Here is a 24,602-nt window from a genome sequence, read left to right as displayed (position 1 = left end):
CCTAAGTGCCGATCAGTAAATGAATGGATCGATAAACTGTGGTACATTTACACAATGGAATACTGCGCAGCAGGAAGAAAGAAGGAGCCCCTACCCTTTGTGACAGCAGGGATGGAACTGGACAGCATTACGCTCAGTGATATAAGCCAGGGGGTGAAAGACAAAGACCATATGATCTCACCTATAAGAGGAACCTAATGAACACAACAAAGAAATGAGCAAAACAGAACCAGAGGCACGGAAACAAGGAACAGACTGACAGCGACCAGAGAGGAGGGGTGAGGGGGGTAAGGGGAGAAGGAAGGGGGAAGGTCTAACTAGGAACATGAATAAGTGGCCCATGGACATGGACAACAGGGTAGGGATTGACTATGGAAGTGGGGAGTGGGTGGGGCCGGCGAGAGCCAAGGGGAAAATGGCACAACTGTGACGGGACAACAATAAAGAAAAAAACACACAACAGAATTCATCCTACCCCAAGATCATGTCGTCTTCTCTTACAAGCACACCTGCTCGTTCCTCAAGCCTTCCTCTGAGACCTGCTTACCAGCACCCCGTCATAGCTCAACCCCACCCCCCCAAACTGCCTTTATCTGCGCATGTGGATCCTTCTACTGGCCCAGAGCGCCTTCAGTTCGGACACAACGTCTCATTAATCACTGCGTTCCCAGCACAGACAGGCTCAGTAAATGGTTTACATTTTGCTTTTCCTAACCGTTGTCTTCTGAAATTTTTCCAATAAACCTAAGGTTAAAAGAACAATAAAAAGATAAAGTTATACCTTGAGAAGTATTCCTTCATAATACCTGATATTTCTCTCAGAATCTGAGATAATTCTATCAGCTGGAAGTAAAGCTACATCCAAAAAGGGAAAGTCTAAAATTCTCTTGCCACTTCATACTAGGGGTTTTAAAAAATCTATCCTGACACGTCTTTCCTCCTTAAGTAAATTGGGACTCACTTGAATAAACTCACCTCCTACAAATCTTCTCTAAGGAAAAAAAAGCTTTTTCTGGCTATGAAAAGAGTGTAGTTTCAAGCCAGGAGAACAGAAGGAGGGTCTGCAAGGCTGCCCAGGGCGGGGGGGCGGAGCTGAGGAGCGGAGGGCCCTGGTCCGCAGAGAGGCAACCAAGGCTTCCCCCACGCCCGGCGCCTTCCTCCAGGCGGCCTGGCTCCCTGAATGCTGCCCTCGGAGGGGTGGACGGTCCTGGGGAAACATGTGCCGTGGGAGAACACAGGACTTCTCCTCCAGGGTCTCAGGAGAGTGGACCCGAAGCAGATCAGGAGTAAGAGGTAAAAAGACAAAGACTGTCCATCTATCTATAGTTTTAAGGAGACAGAAAGATAATGAGAGCTTGCTAAGAGGGGCCAGAGAACCAGGAAATAAAGCTACACGTACCACTTCATAACCCAAGAAGAATGAAATGGAAGGCAAGTAGAAGCTAAATACATACATACATACATACATACATACATACATACATCATTAAAGATTTTCCCTACTACACAAAATACTGTAAATGTCCAACTGTGTACTTCTTCCTTGATAAAATCAAATTCTGTCATCTAGTCAACCAATGACCTCACTACACATTAGGCAGATTCTATATCTAATTCAAAATTCAGAAGTCTCTTTAACATTGTTGGAGCTCAAAAACAACTATGTACAATTTTGATAAGAAATAAAATAACGCAAAATAAGAACCATTGGAAAATAAATATTAAAATGCATATAAGGGAGCTGACTGGGTTGGCTGGGTTATTATTTGTTAACACCTTCTAGAGAAGGATTCAGTAAAAATACACCAGGTCTCTGACATGTGTGTCTGGCCACTGCACGCCCGCAGCGGACGGGACGCTGAAAGGCTCCCGGGGGCACCTGGGGCCATGCGAATGGGAGGCCAGGATGCCCCGACTCGAGGGGGCAGCAGCAGAACTAATAAGATGTTTCCGATTCTGAATAGAATTTGGAGATAGAACAGGTTTGAGAGAAAAAGAGTAAAGGAAGACTTCAAAGTTTCTTAAAATAATGTTGCCATATATTGAATTTCCCAGGATTAAAACTACCATGGATAGTGAGGGGAGAGTAGACTTTGTTTTGTTCAGTTTTGGCAAGAGCTGCTCACCACCTTAGAAGAAGATGCCACCACGGACGACCCTGCTCACGACACAGGACTTGCTAACACAATGCTCCTGATCGGTCGCATTTTGTAGCCGTCAAGTTCACAGTGATCCCACATATATGTACAAGCATCTGTTTCCCGAGTCTCCTAATACAGTCATGCCTGTGCAGTTATTTAATTAAATAATCAAAATTTTATTACATGCTTTCCTTTTTCTTTTCCATATACAGTGAGTGCACTATTATGACTTCTTTGCAATTTTGTGTAGGTAACCTATATTGTCTATGAATTTTGTGTAGGTAACATCTATGCATTTTATTTTGAAAGAATAAAGGAGGCATTAGAAAAGTTTCTTTATAAAATGGGAATGTACTTCCTGTATATTCTAAATTATCTATTATATTACAAGCTTACAGTTTTAAACTGTGTAAGGGATGTCAAATCAACAACTAGGAAATATTGAGAGAGTAACAGTTCCAGCAGTACAGCAGATTCGATGCTCTAAATGGCTACTGATTAAAAGACCTAAAACACTGGATAAAATGCTTTTTTAAGTGGATCACAGACATAAATGTGAGTAAAACCAGATACATCCAGAAAGTAAACCAAGAACATGGAAAGAAAGAGCAACAGAAGCTAACTTTTGCTGTAGACTTTAACCTTCCACCTGATGACTCCCCCGCGACCAGGGAAAGCAGGGCTGGCCACGGGCGGGGGCGGGGGGGGCGTAAAACGTGAGACAGCTCCTCTCAATTAAGAACATGAAAAACCCACTAAACAGAGAAGAGAAATACCTGTCTTGCACTTAATACTCAAAAGGAGGAGGAATTTAGAAATGGCTCTATGAGAATTAGCAACCACAGTTTAACTATCACCAGGGTTTCTGGTCAAAATTAACACTTAATAGCGTGGCCTGCAAAACCTCACAAAGAAAATTCCATTTAAAGTGGTCCCAGAGACCTTCAGCACCTAAATCCACAGATCAATCTTAACATCACTGTTGTGGGACAACCAACATTATGTTTATCCTGATGTAATACACTCACAGCACTACACATGAACCACTCAAACCATGCCAACCAGGGCTGATGTATAACAAAACACCCAAACTCTGCTCTAAAGCCACCAACATGCCTGATACTCATGGATTTTGTGGTGAGGAATTTGAACACAGTACAGTAGGGAAGCTTGTCTTCATCCCACCGTCTCTGTAGCCTCAGGTAAAAGACTGTCAATGGTCATTAGAGAGGCTGGGTCTAGAAGGATTTAGAGGCTTCTTCCCTCAAAGGGAGGGTCACAGACCCCTCCTTTGAACAAAAGCAGTGCCCTAGCTGTTAGGGACGTGATTTACGGCCACCACAGCAAAAAACGTTTAACCACCAAGCCTTTGGCTCTAACTTGCAATATACAGGAAATAGAGGGGCTAAGTGAACAAGCCACGTCAGGAGAAAACAATCAGACCAGTCATCTCACAAGACAAATGACTCAGTTTTTCAACATGCCAAAGCCACGCATGGGGATGGAGTAACAGAGAACAGTTTGGGGTAAAAAGAACCAAACCAATGCATTAGTCTCGTTTGAATTCTGCTCGAAACAAACTCACTGTAAATGCTTTCTGGGTAGCTAGGGACGTCCAAGTATGGCCAGGTCAGCTAAGGAAAGAAATCACGGAGGCATGTGAGCTCTCATTCTAGCACTTCATTTATCAGCATATTAAGAACTTTTTTAATAATAAAACTTTACTAAGTAAAGCACAAAATATGGTTCCAGAGGACTAGGCCTATAGGCAACTGGCAAAAGCACTGTACAAGTTCCCCTAAAGGAAGAGAAATAAACCTGGGCCTCAGTACAACTATCTTCAAAAAACAAAGAAATAAGGGAAATAAGAAAATTCTTAGAATTAAAAAAGAACAAAAATAATGGATATCAAAATTTTGAGAGATTCAGCCAAAGCAGTACCTCAAGAGGAAATTTTTTAGTCTTATATTTGGCTTTATCAGACTAACAGGTTTCAGATGAGCTAAGCATTCCCTTAATTGAATTATTTTTAAAAGAAGAGAAAAGCAAACATCTGTAAAACAAAAAGCAGGACATAATTGAAGTACAAGCAAAATGTAATAAAACTTTTAAAAAAGAAAAAATGTGTAATTGGACAATGACCGAAGTGGCTTTGGAAAGGCAAACTGCTGGCAAGAGTAATGAAGAAGAAAGAAGGAAAAACATGAGTTCAAAATGCCTTAACTCTGGATGTTATAGAAATCAAAGTGATAAAGACTACTAAGAACAACCTCACCTTAAGAAACCTAAAAAGCTGGATAAAATGGAAAAGTTCTAATATATAATGATATATTTAAGCAAAAAACTGACTCAAGAAGAAATTGGTAACTTGAATAACTTATATTAACATGCAATAAAAACCCCTACAGATCAAAGGTGAAAAATCAGAAATGGGACAAAAGCTAAACACCAAGGGCTACACCACCCTTCATGGCTTCACAGACACTTCTACCAAACATTCAAAAAACACACAGCTCTAAACTTTAACATAAACTGTTCCTATAAATTTAAAAAGGGACTGGTCTCCAATTCATTTTACAGAACTCCATAATACAGACACCGAAACCTCACAAAAATTATTACAGTTCAATCTCATTCATGAACACTGACTGAGGAAATCTAAGTAAGTGTCAGCAAACTGAATTCAGTGATGGATAAAAAGGTAATATACATCAGGAGGTTAGGTTTATCACAGGATGCATGTTTCCTTTAATAACTTACACACACACAATTTACCCCAATAACAGATTGTAAGAGAAAAACAAAATGACCATCTCAAAGATATAAAAAGACACATAAGATAAAATTCAGCAACCATTCATGATAAAAGCTCTTAGCAAACTAGGAGAAGAAGGGAACTTTCCTGCCCAAATAGTGGTCAGCTGAAAAGAAAAAAGAAAAAAAGAACAAGCACATTTCATGATGAAATGCTGAAAGCCCTCTTTTAAAATAAATGAACAGTTCTTTGAAACAATACACTGGAGAAGCTAATCTGCAGAAAGACCAAAAAAAAGAGGAGTGGCTTTTTTAAAGCATTTTTTTTAAATTGAGGAAACCTAAGAGAATCTACAAAGGATAGAGTTAATAGAATTAATAAGAACTCAAAGGGTCACTGAACCGAAAGAAGTAATGTACAAATTTCATTATATTTGTATAAGCCAGGAACAATGAGAAAATAAAACTTTTAAGAGCAATTTATATTAACAAAAATGTAAGATATGCACAAATATATATGGAAGAATGACAGTGTTTTTTGAAGACTGTTATGAAAGAAATTAAAAACTACCTACATATAAATGAAGAAACAAAGAGGTAAGCCTTCCAGGAAAAGGAGGGAGGTAAAGTGGTAATTAGGGAAGAAAGAAAACAAGCCAACGGCCGCCCCCTCACCGCACAGAACCAGTGCTGAGAACCAGTGCTGGGACAAGGTCACTTTCTGACAACAAAATGACTAAACATCCACCTCTCCTGTCTTTCTCTAAGTGGCTGGTGCTTCTTTACCAATGACAACCTGTCCCTGCATCAATCCTCCTGCCTCAAAGAAAAAATGAACCACCACAGGCCCCAGCTTTTTGAGAGCAGCCCACCCAGGACAGACCCCTCACTTCGTTACTCTCTCTTGGAATCACGGAGCAGAGCACATGTCCCCAACCTCGCATCTTCCCATGATGTTCCTGAGGCTCCTCTGAATAAACTCAACTTGTTTTATTGCAAGTATGTTCCTCCTTGTGGTCAGAGGGCAAGAACTGTTTGAATGCGGTACTATTTTTTGTTTCACTATTTTTCTTTTATAAGTATTATCTGTTTCACGGTAAAACATATACTTAAAAAAGACCCCGTAATAACAATAACAACAAAGACCAAATTCTTAGGAAAAAGCATGGTAAAAAATAAGTTTATATGAAAAAAAATAAGCAAACACAAACAGCCAAGAAAACTCGGAAAAAGAAAACTGATAAACATACTTTAACCCTATCAGACACTAAAAAATAATGAAAACCATATACACTGGTGCATTAATAGAAGGACCAATTAAAAAGAACAAAAATTTAAAAAAATCACAGAATAACCCCTCACATTGTACCTAAGAAAATTCACAACTAATAAAAGTGGCATCTCCAGTCCACTGGGAAAAGACAAATCTAACGGTCAATTTTATGTGTCAACTTGGAGTGTCTGGGGATGAAATGAACACCTGAATCACTGGCCTGGTATAAAGCAGACTGGTCTCCACAGCACGGTTCACCCCCTCCAGTGAACGGAAGGTCTGAAAAGAACAAAACAACCGGCCCTGGAAGCAAGAGGGACCGACTCTCCAGCAACTGCCTTCAGCGTCCCGTCCACTGCGGCCCCCGCGCCCTCCAGCCCGCCAGCCTTCGGGCCAGGACTGGGGCGCCGGCTCAGCGGGGTCTCCAGCGTGCTGGCCCTCACTGTGCATTCCAGACTTGCCAGCCGCAGGAACTACGTGAGACAGTGCCTTAAAATGAACCTCTTTATCCTAACCAATCAGACATGTATCCATGTACACATCCGATTGTTCCTGCTTCTCTGGAGAGCCCCCAAAAAAAGGGCCTACACAAGGAAAAGTGCCTAAACAAGCAAGCAGCCATCTAGAAAAAGACAATGAAGTTGGATCATACCTCTCTCCCCAGATCAGGATAAGTGACATGTAAAACATGATTCTATGAAACTACTATAAAATAACATGGAAGAGCTCCTTTGTAATTCTGAAGTATAGATGTCCCACTAAACATAAAATCCAAAGATCATAAAAGAATGATAATTGACTACAAAAATTTTTTAACTTAAAAGCCCCTCTGTATGACTCCCTCAAAAAAAGGGTCCCATAATTAATGTCAAAAGAAAAATGGTAACATGAGGAATGGTGGTTAATAACTCAAGTCACAAAGGTCCATGCTCTCTAATATAAATCAATTTTTTAGAATACCCACAACAACATGGGAAATTTTAAGATCAAAAAACATATATGGGTTAAAGTCCAGAAAAAAGGAAATGCAAATACTTTTAAATATAAGATGCTCAACCATCAATCACAAGATAAATGAACATTAAAAGTACATTATCAGATTGGCAAAAATCCAGAAGCTTCATGAAACCATGCCTTTGGCACATGTGTAGGGAACAAGGACTCTCACACATCGATGGCGGAGTATAAATCGGTGCAGCCCCTCAGAGGAACAACCTGGCAACAGTCACCAGCATGGGAACTGCAGTGTCACTTCCAGGAATTTATCCTACAGATAGACTTGCACATTTATGAACTAACACATATTCAAAGTTTATCACGGCAATATTGTTTAAACTGCAAATAACTAAAAATAATCTAAATGCCCACTAAAGGAGAACTGGTTAAATTATGCTATGTTCGTAAAATAGAGTAAAGCTATATGAAGGGCTGCTTTATGTATTCCTTTATAAAGATCTACAGGAATACACAGAGCAGTGTTTAAGTGAATGGGGGAGGGGGTTACAAAGAACAGAAGAGTTCAAACAGTATGTTAATAGTGTGCCACCCCACGTATAAAAGTGGGGTAAATATTATAATACGGTGTTTTGCTTCTTTGAATAAAGACACTCTGGAAAGGCGTGCAACAAACTAATAAAGTGGTTCTCTGATAGAGGAGGGAGTGGGTGGCGAATTAGGCAAAAAGAGCCGGGGTGGGAGATTTTTATCTGTATCCTTTCCTTGTCCTTTTTAAGTTTCGAAACATATGAATGTATTGATTATTCAAAACACTACACATTAAAAACTGGTAAAGACACAACGTGAGGACGCTTTTCTTTTAACTCGTTACTGTAGCTTTTGTTACCACTTACCCCCCTTCTACAATCCCCACCACCGCCCTGCTGTCCACGCCCATGGGTCCTTTTTCCTTTTCGCTCCCCCCCTCCCCCCGCCCCCCCCATAGCTGAAAGTGAGGAATCTCGATGGAACCCTAAAAGTACCTTCTGTATATATCACATTGACAGGGCACACAAAGTATTATTTGCTGACTGATTCCTTAATATAAAGTCTATGCATCTAGAAACAAAAGGGAAGTCTACAGAAAGAAATGTTTTGTCTGTTATGAAAAAATTGGCTTATTACATTAAACATCGTAGAGCTTCTCTGGTTTCTAAATGTATGTGAATTCAGTATTATAAATTCTTAAAATTCAGCTTGATTTTGAAAATACTCTATTGGTTATTTTTTAATTTTCTTTTGGGATATATTTGGGGAAATTGTTCTTGGAGGTGCTAAGTATATCTAAAATACAAGGTCTCATTTCCTAGAGAAACTTCCTAAATCCATCTGAACACCAAACTCCCTAAAAAAAACACACTCTCCCTGTCAAACAAGACCCTCCAGTTAGGCCATCTGCATGTCTCCAGCCTCCACTGCTCGTCCCGTATGATTTTAATGAAGCTTAAAAATATATTAGGCATTCTATTGCGAGGGCGTATGAAAACAAGAAAATATTTCCGAAGTACTCTGAGGAATGTTTGATTTTTTTTTAGAATAAACAAAAATGAAAATATTTATGTTAAAAAGTCATGGTTATATAGTACTTCCTATATAACAATAGTTATCAATCAAAGCATAAAACAGACCTAAACTAAGCCCATTAAAACACTATTCATTAAAATAAGACTTTACCTGTAATCTGCGTTAAATATTTAACTGTGAAGGATATTAAATAACTAATTGCCATGTGGCAGAAGTCATCAGTGACTGCGTCAGAAAGGAAGTAAATTTTGAGCTTGGTCTTGAAGGAAATGACAGGCACTCAGAATCCTTAATCAAAGTGGCTTTACAAGCAGAGATCCATTTTCGAGCACGGAAGGAAAGTGAGCAATGCAATCTCTCTGCTGAGTCCTCCCTAAATGCTGACAACATGACAAAACACTCTGTGCCCATGGGGTCCACAGAGGCCCTGAAAGCCCTCGAAAAGCCCTCACGTTGCAGCTCACAAACCCAGATGCCAGTCTCTTCCTTAGAAAGAAATGAGAAAGGCTTTTATTATCCCACATTTTATGAAAAGACCAGAACAAGTAACTTGAAAATAATGTACATTCCTACCTCTATAAATCCCTTTATGTAATAACAAAATTTTGAAAACATGCATGCAAAAGACAGGACTTAACGTGTATCACATGTTTTGTTTAAAGTCATAAGCTCCTTTACAAACTCTTACATAAAGGCAACATGGGAAGACTCCATTGAACCCAAGATAATATTTAAGAAATCAGCTGTCAAATTGATTAAAATTAAGCTTTATATCTTTATATATGTTGCTTAGCCTCAACAATCTCTTCAGCATGTGTAAAAAGCACTATAAAACATGAAAAGTCAATGTCTCTTCTCATCTCTTCACCAGCCCTACCCCACAAAACAGGAAAAAATGGGGAAAAAACCATAAAAAGGAAAGTTACATTATGATGCTAATGACTGGAAGTGTACGAAAGTTTCACTTGGATTCAAAGTTAGAGTCCCTAGCTCATGATGCTTTAGTATCACTCAGTGCCAGTCTCTGCAACAGGATGAAATTGAATAATTTTACCAAATGCATATATACTATTTTTCTACAAATCATGTAAGCTGAAATATATAGCCCAATAACCTTCAAGAGTATTTAATGAGGCTAATTTAAACTAGGAGCTGCTTAATATACTTAAAGAACATGGTTCCCTTTAGTACTGTAATATATTGTAATTGAAGCGATTATGTTTATAAGCTAGTTTAAGGAGAATAACACTGCCAAAGGCAACAATGTTTTGATATAGTAGTGCTTGCCATTAAAACAAACAAAAAAAAATTCAAGATAAAAATACCAGGAATATGCCAACTAGCAAGGGTGAATGATCGATAAAATCATTTTCCTGAATAAGCCTCAGAGTGACCGAGCACCTCCCTGAAAGAGCCAGAACACAAATGACACAGAACATGAAAAGACCGGCATTTTCTGCTCTCACCACCCAGTAACGTAGGGAGCAAATGAGCATTCTTCCGACCCTTCGATCTCAAACACCCATCCATAAACAAACAGTTTAGATTATAGTTCTGCCTTTTCAGAAAACTACATTTTTTCCCCCACTAAGAAGAGAGTTTTGAAAAGGGGGCAGGACGATGTCTCAGAGCCCAGTCTGGCCTCCAAACACAGAGCTCGAGGGCAGAACCGAGGCCTGGCGAGCAGTCGCCGAGCTCACCTGCTGCGGCTGGTACCTCTGCTGGGACTGGGACGGCAGATACTGAGCCTGCGGGGGCAGGTGCGGAGGCTGCGGCTGCTGGTTGTAATAAGGCTGCTGGCCCTGCTGGCAGTAACCGCTCACACCTTGTTGTCCATACTGTGGTGGCATCTGTCAGAAAGTCAGGCAAAGAGAGTGAGAAAGTCAGAAAGTACACTTCAGTGAAATCAAATACAGTTTCAGTTTGGCAACATGAAGTGGATTCTCTGCTAAGCAACTGCATTCAATATTTTTAAGTCTTCCCCTTACATAGGTCAGCATCCTGCCTTATAGTCACATATTGTACTATCAATGAAGTCAAAAAATTGGCTATAAAAAATATTTTTATCAAATAGAAAATATTGATAATTCATGAAAATCCAGTCAGGGGGGAGTTCTTAATACATTAAAAAATAGCCTCTCCTAAGAAAGTCAAAGAAGCATTATGTTAATCCATTCTCATGCAACACACAAGGTGAAAATGAACTCCAACAGTCCAAAGTTTCACTAACTCATATTTTGTAGAATGCTTGTGGCTTGGGTGCATGTATAGAGTGCATGTTGGTTTCAGCTGAAGCCACAACTTCCCAGTTACATTTGCAGCACATACAGTATAGTTACATTAGCAATTGCATTGACTATTCTGCTAAAAAGAAATTACATTGCTTTACAACAATACTATGAATATCAAATATTACAACCATCAATATGAGTTTTTCAAGGAAAGATATTCCTATCTAATGCAAGGAGCATTTTCCTAGTTGATAAAAGAAGCAATGATGTCAAGTAGAGTGCAACGCACTGAAAAAACTGGAGAGACACACACACCAAAATATGGCTTTAAATGTGTCTTCTCCATCTCTAATTTACATGAGCCTAAAAATTCTTGAAATCATTAATCAAAAAAACTCTTCCTCATACAATAAATACACTGTTGATTTTTTTAAATGTTTTTTTTTTTTAAATGAGGAATCTACCGACTTATTTTTCTGATTAGAAAAGAGAGGAGAGGAAAAGAAAAAAGATATCAAAAAGCACTCTACAGACGAGAATGGTGAAGTCACGGTTAATACCGCAACATGGTCCACTGGAGAACTCCAAGAACCTGAGCCTCATAAGCCCACACACTGACGAGTTCACTGATCAGTTCCAGATAACACACTTATGAAACAAATCCACTATAGAATATTGAGTGACAAAAAAGGGGGAACGGTAAAAGGAGAAAAATATTAAATACTTTGCCTCTAAGATCAATTAGCACTATAATTCATGACACATACAATGAAGTAAAGGGGAAAAAATGCAAAAAGTTAAAGTTCGTGTATTTTTTTAGCCGACGCAGATGATTTCCAAGACCTGGCAGCACTGATCGCAAAACACGTGGCCACAGGGGCTCCCGAACGCCTCTCATCACACAGACCCTACGTTAGATGAGCAGACGAGTTTGTATTGAAAACCATTTAACAGCACAGTTGAAGTCTTTGCTTTTATTTATTTTACAGCTTGATATCTCATAATGAATGTATGTCCCTGCCATAAGCCAAGCCAAAGAATTTCCATAAAATACAACTCCACATGCTAAAATACCATATACTACCCACAACACATACCCTTCCGTTCAACACCCATATGTTTGATTTGATATCTAATACTATATTTCACACAAGCATCTTTGCAGTTTGATTTGAAGCAGTTAGGATAACACTTTTTCCCGGTGTTAAAATGACTGTAAAGCTCAGTCAACACAGCCAGCAAACTCCCCTCTGAATTGCACTTTAATATGTTGACTTTCTGGTTTACAGAAACCTTACACACAATATGGAAGTGCTGTTTGGGGTGGGGGGTTCCATTTTCTACGTGAAACAACAACAGGGCATGTTACAGGAAGGCGTCTATGAACACGAGAGCAGCAACAACGTATTAGAATCTTTATCTATTTCAGCTCTAAAAGGCTCTCGGGCAGGTTGGGGTCCCGGGGAGGCAGCCTGAGAGGCAGGCACTGTGGGTGAGAGAATAAGCAAATCTTTAGTGGAGCCATAGCAACAATCTGTACAACACAGGAGAGGGGAAGCCCTCACAAACATCTGCTTGGGAGATTTCATGACTGTCTTCCACAATTAAAAGCCTATTTGCTCCCCTTTTAGATACACGGCCTAATTCCTTCGGCACTAACCTATCTGGCCCCTCACCCTCTCTGAGGTAACTGAGATCACGCGTGGGCTATCAGCCAGGCCTGGGGCCAAGCATCGAGGCCACCGCCCTTACGTGGGCGCCACAGAGCAGAGCAACGATTACTAACCCTGGTTCAGCTGAAGGGTCTCTGGGCTACACGTGTAGAAAATCTAAATCCAAGTCCGACGGTACCTCAGCTCTGGAAATATGGACAATCAGTAGAGTATCTGTCCTACCTCTCCATCTGTAAAATGGGGCTACCTTCTCTATTAATTCATATTAATATTATAACCAGCAATATAATAACCTAGCTTGGAATTCTACACGGATGCTACAATGACTTCTTAAACTACAAGTTGTAGTGTTAGCTCTAAAGTATGGATTATTTCCTAAGTCTTACCTTTAAAGAGCAATTTCTAAATAAAATATACCTCAGTGGTCTGGAACTAAAGTCTAATTCTTTAATGATCAATTCTGTTTTTGTTTTAATCAATTTAGGTGCAGGGCTTTCAAAGAAATACTATGCACTCTTCCAACATCTTCAACCACATAATCATTATAAAACACAAAACAACAGGCTAAAAGCCATACCACGCTGGCCCCCGAGCCTGTGCCGCCAGCTGCCCGCGCCACACCAGAGCAGGACTCTGGTCCCACACTGTGCTGTCTTCTCACATGCCATCAGGGCATTCAGTCATTGCTTGTCACCCTGAACTCGATCCCTAATGCAATCTGCTGAGGGCTGAGAAACACGCTACACTGTTAAAACAATTAAGGATCAGTCCATGAAGGAAGCACGAGAGATTTTATTGTTTTGTGAAATCGATTTTGGCTACTGAGAGTCTTTTTCTTTCTCTCTTAACTCTTGACCACAGTAAGGGTCAAGATTACCAGACTGTTGAAGTCAAGTGAAATTTAACCAGGAATTGCTGGGTACCAGGAACCGCATGCTGAGAGGTGCAAGCACAAAGCCTCTCTGGCTCCGATGCCACCCCTTCCCTGAGCAGCCCAACCCTAGCCTCTGCCATCTGCATGCCAGCCTCCGATTCCATTTTACCACAGGGCAGATGATCTGACTTAGGTCATATGTTTATGTCTGTCCTTGTCACTGGGGTATAAGCTCCCACACGCACGGCGGGCTTCCTGGAAGAGGGCCTGCCACACAGTCAGTGTGTTGAATGAATGAATGACCTATGGATTAAACTGAACTGTCATAAAAAATTTTAAAGTCATGAAAAAACACATTATAAACTTGACATCACTTGTACCATCTAAATCTCTGATACACATATGTTCAGCCTTAGCCCACAGCCGAAAACACTGGACCTCATGCTCAGGCAGCAGAGGACCCTTGGCTGCTCACCGCTAACCCTCCAAGTCATCGCTGGGCGACGCCCTGGGTTTCAGCACGGTTTAAATAAAAAGAATCTCTCTAACCTAAACCAAATGGAAATCTGTAGAAAATTCCTAGGATAAGAGCTTTTGTTTTTTATTTAAAAACAAGAAAAAGAATTTATTTCACTCATTTCTAAATGAGCAGGATCTTGAAGTGGAACATGAGCACACATAATAGCAAAAAATTTATTCCAATTTTCAAAGTAATGTGAATGCTTTCAACATTATTGGAGAGGAAAAGTATAGCTAAAAACAATTCATTTGCTTTAATATTTATTTTAGGAAACGATTTTGAGGAAGGATTTGAGTATGAACTTCCACGTCCCTGTATCACATTAGATGTGCGGAGTTCCAGGCTCCATTTTTCATTTCACCTCACCCTGAACTTTATGTTCATACTTCAAAACTGAAGAAATGATCAAGGTTTATCTTCCCTTTTTTATCTCTAAAAAATTTTTAGAAAGTAGTTCACCCACAAAGTTTAAAAGCGCACTGACTTACGGCCCAGCAATTTCTCTTGTAAATAAATTCATGCCAAAGAAACACTCCCTGTGTCCCAGGAAGGATACTCGATGTAATACAGCTTACAAAAGCCAGAAAACAGACGCAATCAAAGCCTAACGCAGCAGGTTAATGGAAAAACAGATTTTGCTATAGTTACACAATAGAATTCTATACAGTATTCAAAAATAGTGAAGTGGTAAGAAAGAACCACATATCAAAACAGTTCAAATCTAAAAATTATAATTCTGAATTTAAAGAGCAAGCAACAAAAGGTTAATGCAATGTGATACCGTTTGTATAAATTTTTAATACACAATAGTAGTATATATTGTTTATGAATGCACATATATAGTAAAAATACAAAAATATGCACTGAAAAGAAAATATATGATACTCTCTAGGGAGGGGAGAGGGGAAGAGACAGGGTGGACCTTCAGACTTGCATTTTTTTCCCTTTAAAAAAGAGATGAAGCAAATATAGCAAAATGTTAAGAACACCCATAATCTTGCTGCAGTTACACAAGTGTCTACCATATTTGTTGCTGTACTTTCCTGTATGCCTAAGTTATTTTGTAGTTTAAACTAAAGATGTCGCCTCCACCACATCCCAGGTTCCAGCACCAGCAGCCAAAGGCAGCCGCAGGAGATGCTGCAGCACCCCGGGAAGCAGGTCCGGGAAGGCAGGGGGCCGAGGGAAGGCAGGGGGAGGCCTGCCGGTCCGCGGGCTGCATTTTGTAAAGAGGCCCAGCTAGGGCTGTGCTCCAGGACCACGTTCCACCCTAGGCCCACCCAGTGCCCCAAGGTGCTCCAGGCCTGTCACCTGGGGCGGGGCTGAGCCAAAGGCTTCACTAGGGTTTTTAAAATTTCCTGTAGACCAGCAGGTCTCACAGGAAGGACTTTATGCCCACATTTCTCTATGCTCCTACAGGAAACGCTAATCAAACCAAGTTAACTCAGAAACAAGTTCTATAGTCAAAAATGTTTTAGAAATACATGTATTATAGAAATAAAACATAACATTAATTAGTGTATTAAAGGCTCTGTGAAATCCTTAAGAAGCTAAGAAGCCCATCCCCCTTGACCTGGGGACTCGGCAAGCCTGCCTGATCACAAGCAGACCGCCGCCCCACAGGGATGTGCACTTCCGGACACGCTGGTTCTTGACAGCTTGGCTCATCAGGGTCCTCAGAGCTCCCGGGCTACAGTAACAGCTAACTGAGTATTTGTTGACTGAACCGCCTGGAATCAGTATATAAATCACATGCTGTAAGTCGCACACAACTGACATATAAATGGAAGAGCTTTCTGCCCTAAGCTACGCCCTGGTCCAGTCCAATGTTCTATCTCCACAACAGCTCATAAAAACGCTGGGAACAGATATTATAACCCACTCTTGAAAGTTATGGTAGGAAAATGTACCTTGGTTTCTGTTATGGATCTGTCACCTCTGGATTATCTGAATCTATGTACATTATCAGTTTCTCCTTACTTTTGGAGGAAAACAGTTCAAGATCAAAAGAATTACGTTGGTCTAAAGGTTAACATAGGTGTTCTTACATCGGTAAAGCTCGCCACTTCCGAATTTTAACACACTAATTTTATGAATAAGCACTTTTCTCCCTCTCTTCAGCTTTCCAGATTAAAGACCTATTGTTCTGTTCTTACTGTGGTAAGATACACATACTGTAAAGGGCGCCATTTTAACCATGTTTAAGTGCACAGCTGAGTGGCATTAAGTGGACTCACACTGTTGTGCAACCATTACTGCCATCCGCCTCCAGAACCTCACCACCCCAAGTGGAATCCTGCACCCACTGAACAATAACCCTCCTTTCCTCCCACCCCCAGCCTCTGCTAACCACTATTCTGCTTTCTGTCTCCATGAATTTGGTTATTCTAGGTACCTCACATAAGTATAATCATGTATTTGTCCTTTTGTCTCTGGCTTATTTCACTTAGCATAATGCCTTCAAGGTTTATTCATGTTGGAGCATCAGAATTTCATTCCTTGTTAAGGCTGAACAATATTCCATTGTAAGTATATGTCACATGTTGTTCACCTGGCCATCCACTGTGGAATCCTGGGTAGTTTGTACAGGTTGGCTATTATGAATAATACAGCCACGTGAATGGGCATACAGAAATCTGTTCCAGTACTTACTTTCACTTCTTTTAGACATACTCCAAGTGCTGGGTCACAGAGTGGTTTTATGTTTACTTTTTTGAGAAACTGCCACACTGTTTTTCAGAGTGACTATACCATTTTGTTTCTACCAGTAGTACACAAGGGTTCCACTTTCTCCCCATCCCTGACAATACTGTCGATATTTTCTGCTTGTTTTGTAATTGCCACCCTAATTAATGTGAAGTATTTACTGTGAGTTTGACTTTCATATCGCTAATGATTAGTGATGTTGAGCATCTTTCCACATGCTTTTTGGCCATGTGTTTATCTTAACCTGAGAAATGTATTCAAGTCCTTTCCCCATTTTTCATTTAGGTTGTTGTTTGTTGTTGAGTTGTAGGAGTGTTTTATATATTCTGGATATTAGTCCCTTGTGTGATATTTGATTTCCAAATATTTTCTCCTATTCTGTGGGTAGCCTTTTCGTTCTCTTGATAGTGTACTTTGATAAACAAAAGTTTTTTACTTTGATGTGATCCAACCTATCTTTTCTTTTGTTGCCCATGCATTTGGTTCTACATTCAAGAAATCATTGCCAAATCCAATGTCATGAAGCTCTCCTCTGCTTTTTCCTAACAATTTTATAGCTTTAGCTCCTGTGTTTAGATCTGTGATCCATTTTGAGGAAATTTTTGTGTACAGGGTAAGGTAAGGGTCCAACTTCTTCTTTGCAAAGACGGATTGTTCTACTCTACATAGTTTCCACATCAGTTTCAGATCCTTTTGTTCTAAGCAGCACAGTTTGGTTTGGTATCTACACTTCCCTTAAGAACTATATTAAATGTATACACATTCAACATCATAATCTGTTCATGTAGAGCTCAAAAAATGGCAATATTAATTTATAGTGACAGAAGTTACAACAGTGTGTGTCAGATATGGGGACTGGCTAGAAAAAGATATGAGAAAACTCTCTGGGAGTGACGATAATATTCTGTGTCTTGAGATGGTGGGTTCTTGGATAAATATATTTGTCAAAACTCATCAAAATGTACACTGAATATCTGAGCACTTTATGGTATATAAATTACAACTTTAAAAAATATTGGCAGGGCCTGGCCGGTGCAGCTCAGTTGGTTGGAGCATGGCCCCACAGACCGAAAGGTCACGGACCCAGCCCCCAGTCAGGGCCGGGACCCGGGACGCGGCTCTGACGCCCAGTCGGGGTGGTGCGAGAGGGCAGCCGGTCAGTGTTGCTCTCTCACATCGATGTTTCTCTTTTTCTCTCTCCCTTTCTCTCCCTCTGAAGAAAGCAATGAAAAAAATGTCCTCAGGTGAGGGTTTTTTAAAAATACTGGCAGAAGATGTATATACACTTAATAGCAACGGTGGCGCCTAAATTTTCTCCTCGTATTTTTATATTTTTATGTTAAAACCATTCCTGCCTGACTTATGCCTAGATATAAAGTTTCTGTTTGATAATTAAACAAATGACTGTTCCTAGGTGCTTAACAGGAAATTTTCATATTTTCACTTTACATAATCCAAAATATTATACAGCAACTGGGCATATTTAAATAAGTATGGTAGGTATGTAAATTCAAATATCTAAAGCAAGACACAGGATGTATAGAATTGACACCTCTTTAACGCAGAATTCTACTTTTAAGAATTATCTTAAGTAAAATAAAAAACAAGTATGCAAAAGATATGTGTAGCCAGGAGTTCAATGCACCCCCACGGTAGGACCCTCAGTCAGAAATATGGAAACAACCTAAACGTCCATGAATAGGGATTGAGTGAAATAAAGGTGGAGGAATCAATAAAGGAGCACAGAGCCATTTAAAATGAATGCATTTTATTGTGGATAAAATGTATTTAATAGCAAGGTCTGTCCATGGGTTACTGAAGCGGGGTTAAGGGATGGCAGGTTACAAAAGTGTGTGCCTGTATATACACGCCGTTATTGAATATGGGAGTCTGTTTATGCGTGGTGTGTGAGTAAAGAAGAGCCCAAAAGAATAATACCACAATCTTATCTGTTTTTCATGAATCTAGAACAAAATGCAATTTATTTTGATTATTTATTGCTGTCTAAGAGTTATCAAAAAGCATATTATACCAATTTGTCTTTAACAGCAGAAACCTCCATTAATTTTTGTTTTTCATCATAGGTTTGAGCCCTTCCAGGTAAACTCTACAAAATGAAAAGGAAAATAAAGCACAAGGAAAATCCTAAGATCAGAACAGCTACATTTTAGTCATTACTGTGGCAATTCTGCTGGCTTCCAAATGCACAAAAAGATCAAACGCTATTTTTCACGCATAAGAGACAGACTGAAAATTCCCCACAGCCAGGAATACAGATACTAAGCCAATGTGTGGCTGAAACAATTGCATGAGGAAATTTTATTATGTCAACATGTCCAGTCAAAAATAATGTGCTAGAAGGTAATAAATAAAGTTTACAAGGTCAAGATCCTACATCTGCTGCACAATCTACAGTCCCTTAAGCTAAGTTCCCAATTGAGACTTCTAAGCAATTTAGTTGCACTTTTTTTTTTCCATTTTCTTGTTTTAAAAAGAAAAATCTTATCCTTAGGCTTGACTAAGGGAGAAAAAAACTACACAATTTCCTGAAATTACTCCTTCACGCTTGAAAAATGAGAAACAATCGACGAATGTATATTGAGCACTGATTGTATGCATTGCATGCTACAGCTGAAGGCCTTCAAATTCTGCCCGGCTTCCCTTAAGTAACAGAGAAAAGACAACCGGGGTGGAAGAAGGGGCTGGCAAAGCATTCCGGACTCCAACAGCGTCTTCAACCCCAGCACAACCTCGGTGACCAACGACAAGAACAAGCCAGTCCCAGGGCACACGCGGCTGCGGCGCGCACTGCCCGCTGTGTCTGCGCGCGCTCCCAGCAGACCTTCCACGGCCCAGGGAGCGCTGCTGCTTTACCGGCTGAAAAATAACCAGCGCGTCTGGCCTCTGTTAATCCTCCCTCTCCTTTAGCTTAAATTTTTAAAAAATGCCTATAGAAAAATAAATTTACTTTCTGATTCATGAAACAAAGTTGAAAAGTTTTCATTTGTCATCAGTTAATAAAGCTTTTTACAGGATGAATTTGTTTTCAAAAAACCTCCTTAACAGGTACACACAATATTAGATTGTATAAAATAAGTAACAGTGACAATGATATACATGTCATCTCTCTCAGATGTCTTTACAATAATTAATTGCTTGCAAAATTTCACTGCTTATTCTAAGTCCAAATGCTCCATGTTTAGGGAATCACAGCTTAAGCAAATGCTAGGTCAGACCAATATTCTGAAAAATAAATATTCTATATGGCCGTGGGGACAAAATGGGGGTTCCTCTCATGACCTCAATTTCCAAAACTCAGAGACAGGCCCTCAACAGCCTTTACTTCTTCTTCATAATCACTATCACTCTTTTATCCATGAATTTACTTATACCCTTCTTAAATTAATTTACATTTCTAGTTCATGCTACCTCTTGAGGGTAACAAGTTCAGGAACATTATTACCCATTTTGTGAAGCGGTACATCCTTCAGCGTTCATAAAATTAACTCCAAGCTTCAAGGAGTGCCCCCCTCACACTAGTACTCAGAACTCGATTAACATACGGTCAACCAACGGCAAGCCAAAGCTTTTATTCTACCGGGTCAAAGATTCCTCGTCAGCTGCTTTCTATCCTATTCTGCCCCCCCATTATTTTCACTGGCTTATCTAACCTGCCTACACTCTGTTACTCTTTATTGTGGAACAAAACTAAAATAGCAGGAATGATTCCAACAGCTGTACTCAAAGTAAGGTTACTTTCTAGTTACTTTTAATAAGAAACCTCTAGGCACATTTTGTCTTCCCTGCTACCTCCTAACCACGGCTGTTATCACCTTTCCTTCCAGGTCAGCCAATTAGAGGAGATTTCATTCACGTAGTCATAAAATGCAGCATTCACAGGCCAAAAAAAAAAAAGTCTTCCTCTCATTTACAGCCAGTGTTGAGCTAAAGTCTTACTGTACACAAAATTAACACACAAGTGTATAATTGTAGTTTTATGCTCAAGTGCCCTAATTATGCACTTTCAAACACTTTCTTACCAAGGATCCATCAAGGGCATTCGCTATCACAGTTGTATAAAGTCTACAGTGCACTTTTTGATAAAACAGAAGCATAACAGGAAAAAAATTACACTTTCAAAGAGAAAGTATGTGTGTAATGCACAAGACCATACTCTCATTCTAAAAATTTTAGCTAAAATAAGGAACATATTTCCAATATATATAAATTTGGTGGGGGAAAGGTGCCTAACAGCAAAAGACTATTAATTCATAGAGCTATTCTTAAAGGAAAGAGAACCAATATACAAATCAAGTGGTCTGAAATTGTTCATAAGTCATCACAGGCGAGAAAAACTCACCCATGAGTCTACGTGCCATGTTGATGTCGAATGTGAAAGTTCTGACATCTACACTACCAGCATTTACCTTTTAAAAAATGAGAAGTATTTTCCACCCCGCACATATGAGGTCATTTTGAAATTAGAGAATCCCAACCAGGAAATGTACCCGCATGACTCGCATGGAGCCCCGCTTCAGTGGAGGTCACACAGCGCAGAGAGAGAAATACCGGGCTCTGGAGGCATCTATAGTAATAAGTAGGTCAGTTCTGCTAACAGAAGCAACAATGTCCAGGAAACAGCTACTTGAAAATAAAATGAGGAAAGGAGAAGGCTCGCGCTGCCTCCCGGGGGCGCTGCCATCCCCGACCAAGGGAGCGCTTTTCTAAGAAAAGAGGCACGCGGTGTCATTGATTTAGTCAGGACTGCGCCTCCTTGGAAAACGATTTGAAGTCTCCATCTTTCTTCTTATATTATTGCCCAAACTGCTACAGGTAGTTCTGAATCAGGAAATATAATCTGAATCAGGAAATATAATCTTTGATTTGTTTCGATTTTTAAAAAGATTTCAAAATGAAAAAACCGTACAACAGTACCTAACATACATGTTAGAGCAGCAGGGTTTTCTAATAAGACCTTTAAGTAAGTGTCAGGCTGTAGAATGTGTATAATGTTCATGTTTAAAAACCCACCCCCCTGGTCCACACACACAGTAAGGGTACTGTTTGCTGCAGGCAAGTACACCTGGTGGAGGTGGTAGAGAAGCATCCAGCCCAGCTGCCCTCTGGCCGGAGATTTCTGTTTATAAAGCACAGAGAGAGGAGCCAAGCACTTTGCCGCTTTCCCACATAAGCCCAGCTGCCAAAGTGGATGTGCCAAAGGGGAATTTCAGAGAATTTTAAAGCGATAACCTTTGCTGAGGCTGCAATGTCAACTTGGTAACCGCATGGCTGGAACATGTGCAGTGCATGCTAGATTGAAAAGACTGTCCTATTTGAGACATCTATGGAGAAAACAGGGATTTACCAGAGGAAGACCAGAATTTTAAACCAGCCAGTGGAGAGACAAGCAGCTGGTACCTCCTATGGAGGTGAACTTGATGGTGGCGGTGCACGAAGAGCAAGACCATTCACAGCAGGCTCCTTCTACCTTGGGGATTTTACGCCATGCACGTGTTCATGTTTGTGTGTGCACATGTGCGTGTGTAAGCATGCATGTGTGATTTCTTAACACAGCCTCAGAGTTGTTTCTGTTTTTAATATAACTATGTAGTTGCATTATTTCCAACAGTCTACCGCTCACCCTTTGAGAGGGAAGGGGCTAGTGGCTTCTATTGGGTTGGCCAAAAAAATCCATTACAGTTTTTCCACACAATGACTCCAGTAGCACTTAGCTGTCTTTAACCTCATTCAGAACAATTTTGTTAGACTGAATTGTGACAACTGTCATATCAGCGTGCATTTAAAAGACACCTATCAAAATTGACAAATTTTTGTGCAGCCATTTTAACATAGAATATGGAAGAAGATATGCAGCATGTTTGGTGTATTGAAATAGTAAATATAGTAAAAATAGTAAATATAGTAAAAATAGTAAAGCATGTTATGCTTTATTTCAAAAAAGGTAAAAATGCAACTGAAATGCAAAAAAAGATTTGTGCAGCGTGTGGAGAAGGTGCTGTGACTGATTGAATGCGTCTAAAGTGGTTTGCAAAGTTTCTTGGCACTCTTGACATTTTGGCCAAGTAATTCTGTGCTGTGGGGCTGTCTTACGCATTGGAAGGTGTTTAGCAGCAGCCCTGGCCTCTCCCCGCTAGAAGCCAACAGCAGGAGATAGTGATGTACTCAACGTATCCAAATCAATAAAGTTATTGGTGAAAATGAAAAATGTGTTCTGTTTTATGGAAAAAACATAACAGACTTTTTGGCCAACCCAATATTTTTTTTTTCCTCTCCTGCCGGGAAGGAGGGAGGGAGGGAGGGAGGTGATTTTGGTAACAGAGTTGATGAAAATGTGAGTAAAAAAACCATGAAACCACTCAAAAATGGGAATTTCAAAAACTATATTGTGTTAAACAGGACCTCTAAAAATGTACAAAGTGTTCCGTAAGATATTTTTAAGAGAAAAACATGTAGTCATTAACCTGTCTCCCCCTAAACGCCAATTACGTATGCGGCGCAGCATGCACGCCTGGAGCGGAGCAGCAGTGGGAACGCGCACGGGCCAGGCTTCCTCACGCGCGCGCCACAGCCAAGGCCCCAGCCCGGCCGGCGGCGCCCCGCTCTGAGGCTGCGGCCCAGCAGAGTGCAGACTCTGAGCCAGTCCCGGGGGGAGTGCGAGGACCTCTGCTGCACCTCCCGGGTGGGGGCACGCACTGCGGGGAGGCGGGGAGGGGCTGCACACTTTGTCCTGTGCTGCCCCGGAACACTACAGGCTTCAAGTGAGCGGGACTGGCCCGTTCCTTTCACCCGACTTTCAGAACGTCCTCCTGACAAATAATGAGGAGTGAGAAGGAAGGAGCCCATTTGCATTAGAAGATGTTTCTACTACTAACCCCTCTCTCTCACAAAGCAGCAATTTTTCCCCAAACCCAACATGCAAGGGGTAAGACTAGAGGAAATACATATGCACATCAGTGGGAGAAAACTGAGTCCTTGCATTTTATTCCCTGGATCAAAGTCAAAGTTGGGGGCTGGGAGAGGCAAGGGATGAAGAAGACGCTCAAAAATATATCCAACACGTATTTGGATCAACAAGCTTTTGTTTGAAACAGAAAATCCACTCCCCCATCCTCAGAAGGCTAAGCCTAATTACACTTTATTGTGGGTTACTTCGTCACGCACTATTAGAACTGGTAGAGATTTCAGCGATCACTGGTTCGACCTCTCCTTACTGAGAACAAGGGTTAGGAAACTTGCACAATTTCACCCATCTCGCGTCACGAACAGAACTCAATGCTCTGTGCGCCCACCCCAATCCCCGCTCTAACTCCACTGTCCCCGGACACTCAGCCCCTGAATGGGGGGTGACATGTCAGTGAGGCGTGGAGAGGTTGTAAATGGACCCTCAGTTGGGGCAGGAGAGCGAAGGGCACTGTGGACACCTTGCTGTGTTCTAGAAGGAAGGAGTAATGTAACAACAGCCAAGAGAGCCGGGGAGCCCGGGAAACAGGAGAGGGGCAGGAGCGGGAAGGGGCGCCAAGGGCAGACAGGGGAGTAAAACAGACAACGGCTTCAAAGGAAAATGTGCAATTGTTCTGAAGTTTTAAAAACTGAAATTTTAAAACCTACAGAGGTGGTTTAGATTTATTTAGAAACTATTAGAATATGAAATCTTTACCAACATAGACATCACACACTCAAGGCAAAAGCAGGGAGGGGAGAGTCTCTTCATTTGAGTTATTTAGCATATAAATTTAACCTACAGGATAAGCTTGTGTTATTTACTGGGTAAGAGTTTAAAGAGGAGTTTCATTATGAGGTTGAAGCAGTATGAGGAAATGATGCTTTGGAAATAATATCAAAGCCCTTGATATATAAATATACCTCAAAGCAAATGTTTGTATAAAAAA

At 40.5% G+C, this 24,602-nt stretch overlaps 1 protein-coding gene across 4 annotated transcripts in view; it reads right to left on the bottom strand.

The window, feature by feature from the left end:
• ARID1B (AT-rich interaction domain 1B) overlaps positions 1–24,602 on the bottom strand; it is a 399,594-nt gene that overhangs the window by 268,964 nt on the left and 106,028 nt on the right. For all 4 annotated transcript variants that reach the window (XM_054570149.1, XM_054570150.1, XM_054570152.1 and 1 more), the window contains exon 3: positions 10,389–10,538. In XM_054570149.1, the coding sequence (XP_054426124.1) occupies positions 10,389–10,538 (150 nt within the window). The remainder of the gene's footprint in view (positions 1–10,388; positions 10,539–24,602) is intronic.

Source organism: Pteronotus mesoamericanus, unplaced genomic scaffold (genome assembly GCF_021234165.1).
Source record: "Pteronotus mesoamericanus isolate MK-2021 breed Mesoamerican mustached bat unplaced genomic scaffold, CSHL_Meso_final contig_20, whole genome shotgun sequence".
NCBI classification, from domain to species: Eukaryota; Metazoa; Chordata; class Mammalia; order Chiroptera; family Mormoopidae; genus Pteronotus; species Pteronotus mesoamericanus.
This window is presented reverse-complemented; position numbering and strand designations above follow the sequence as displayed.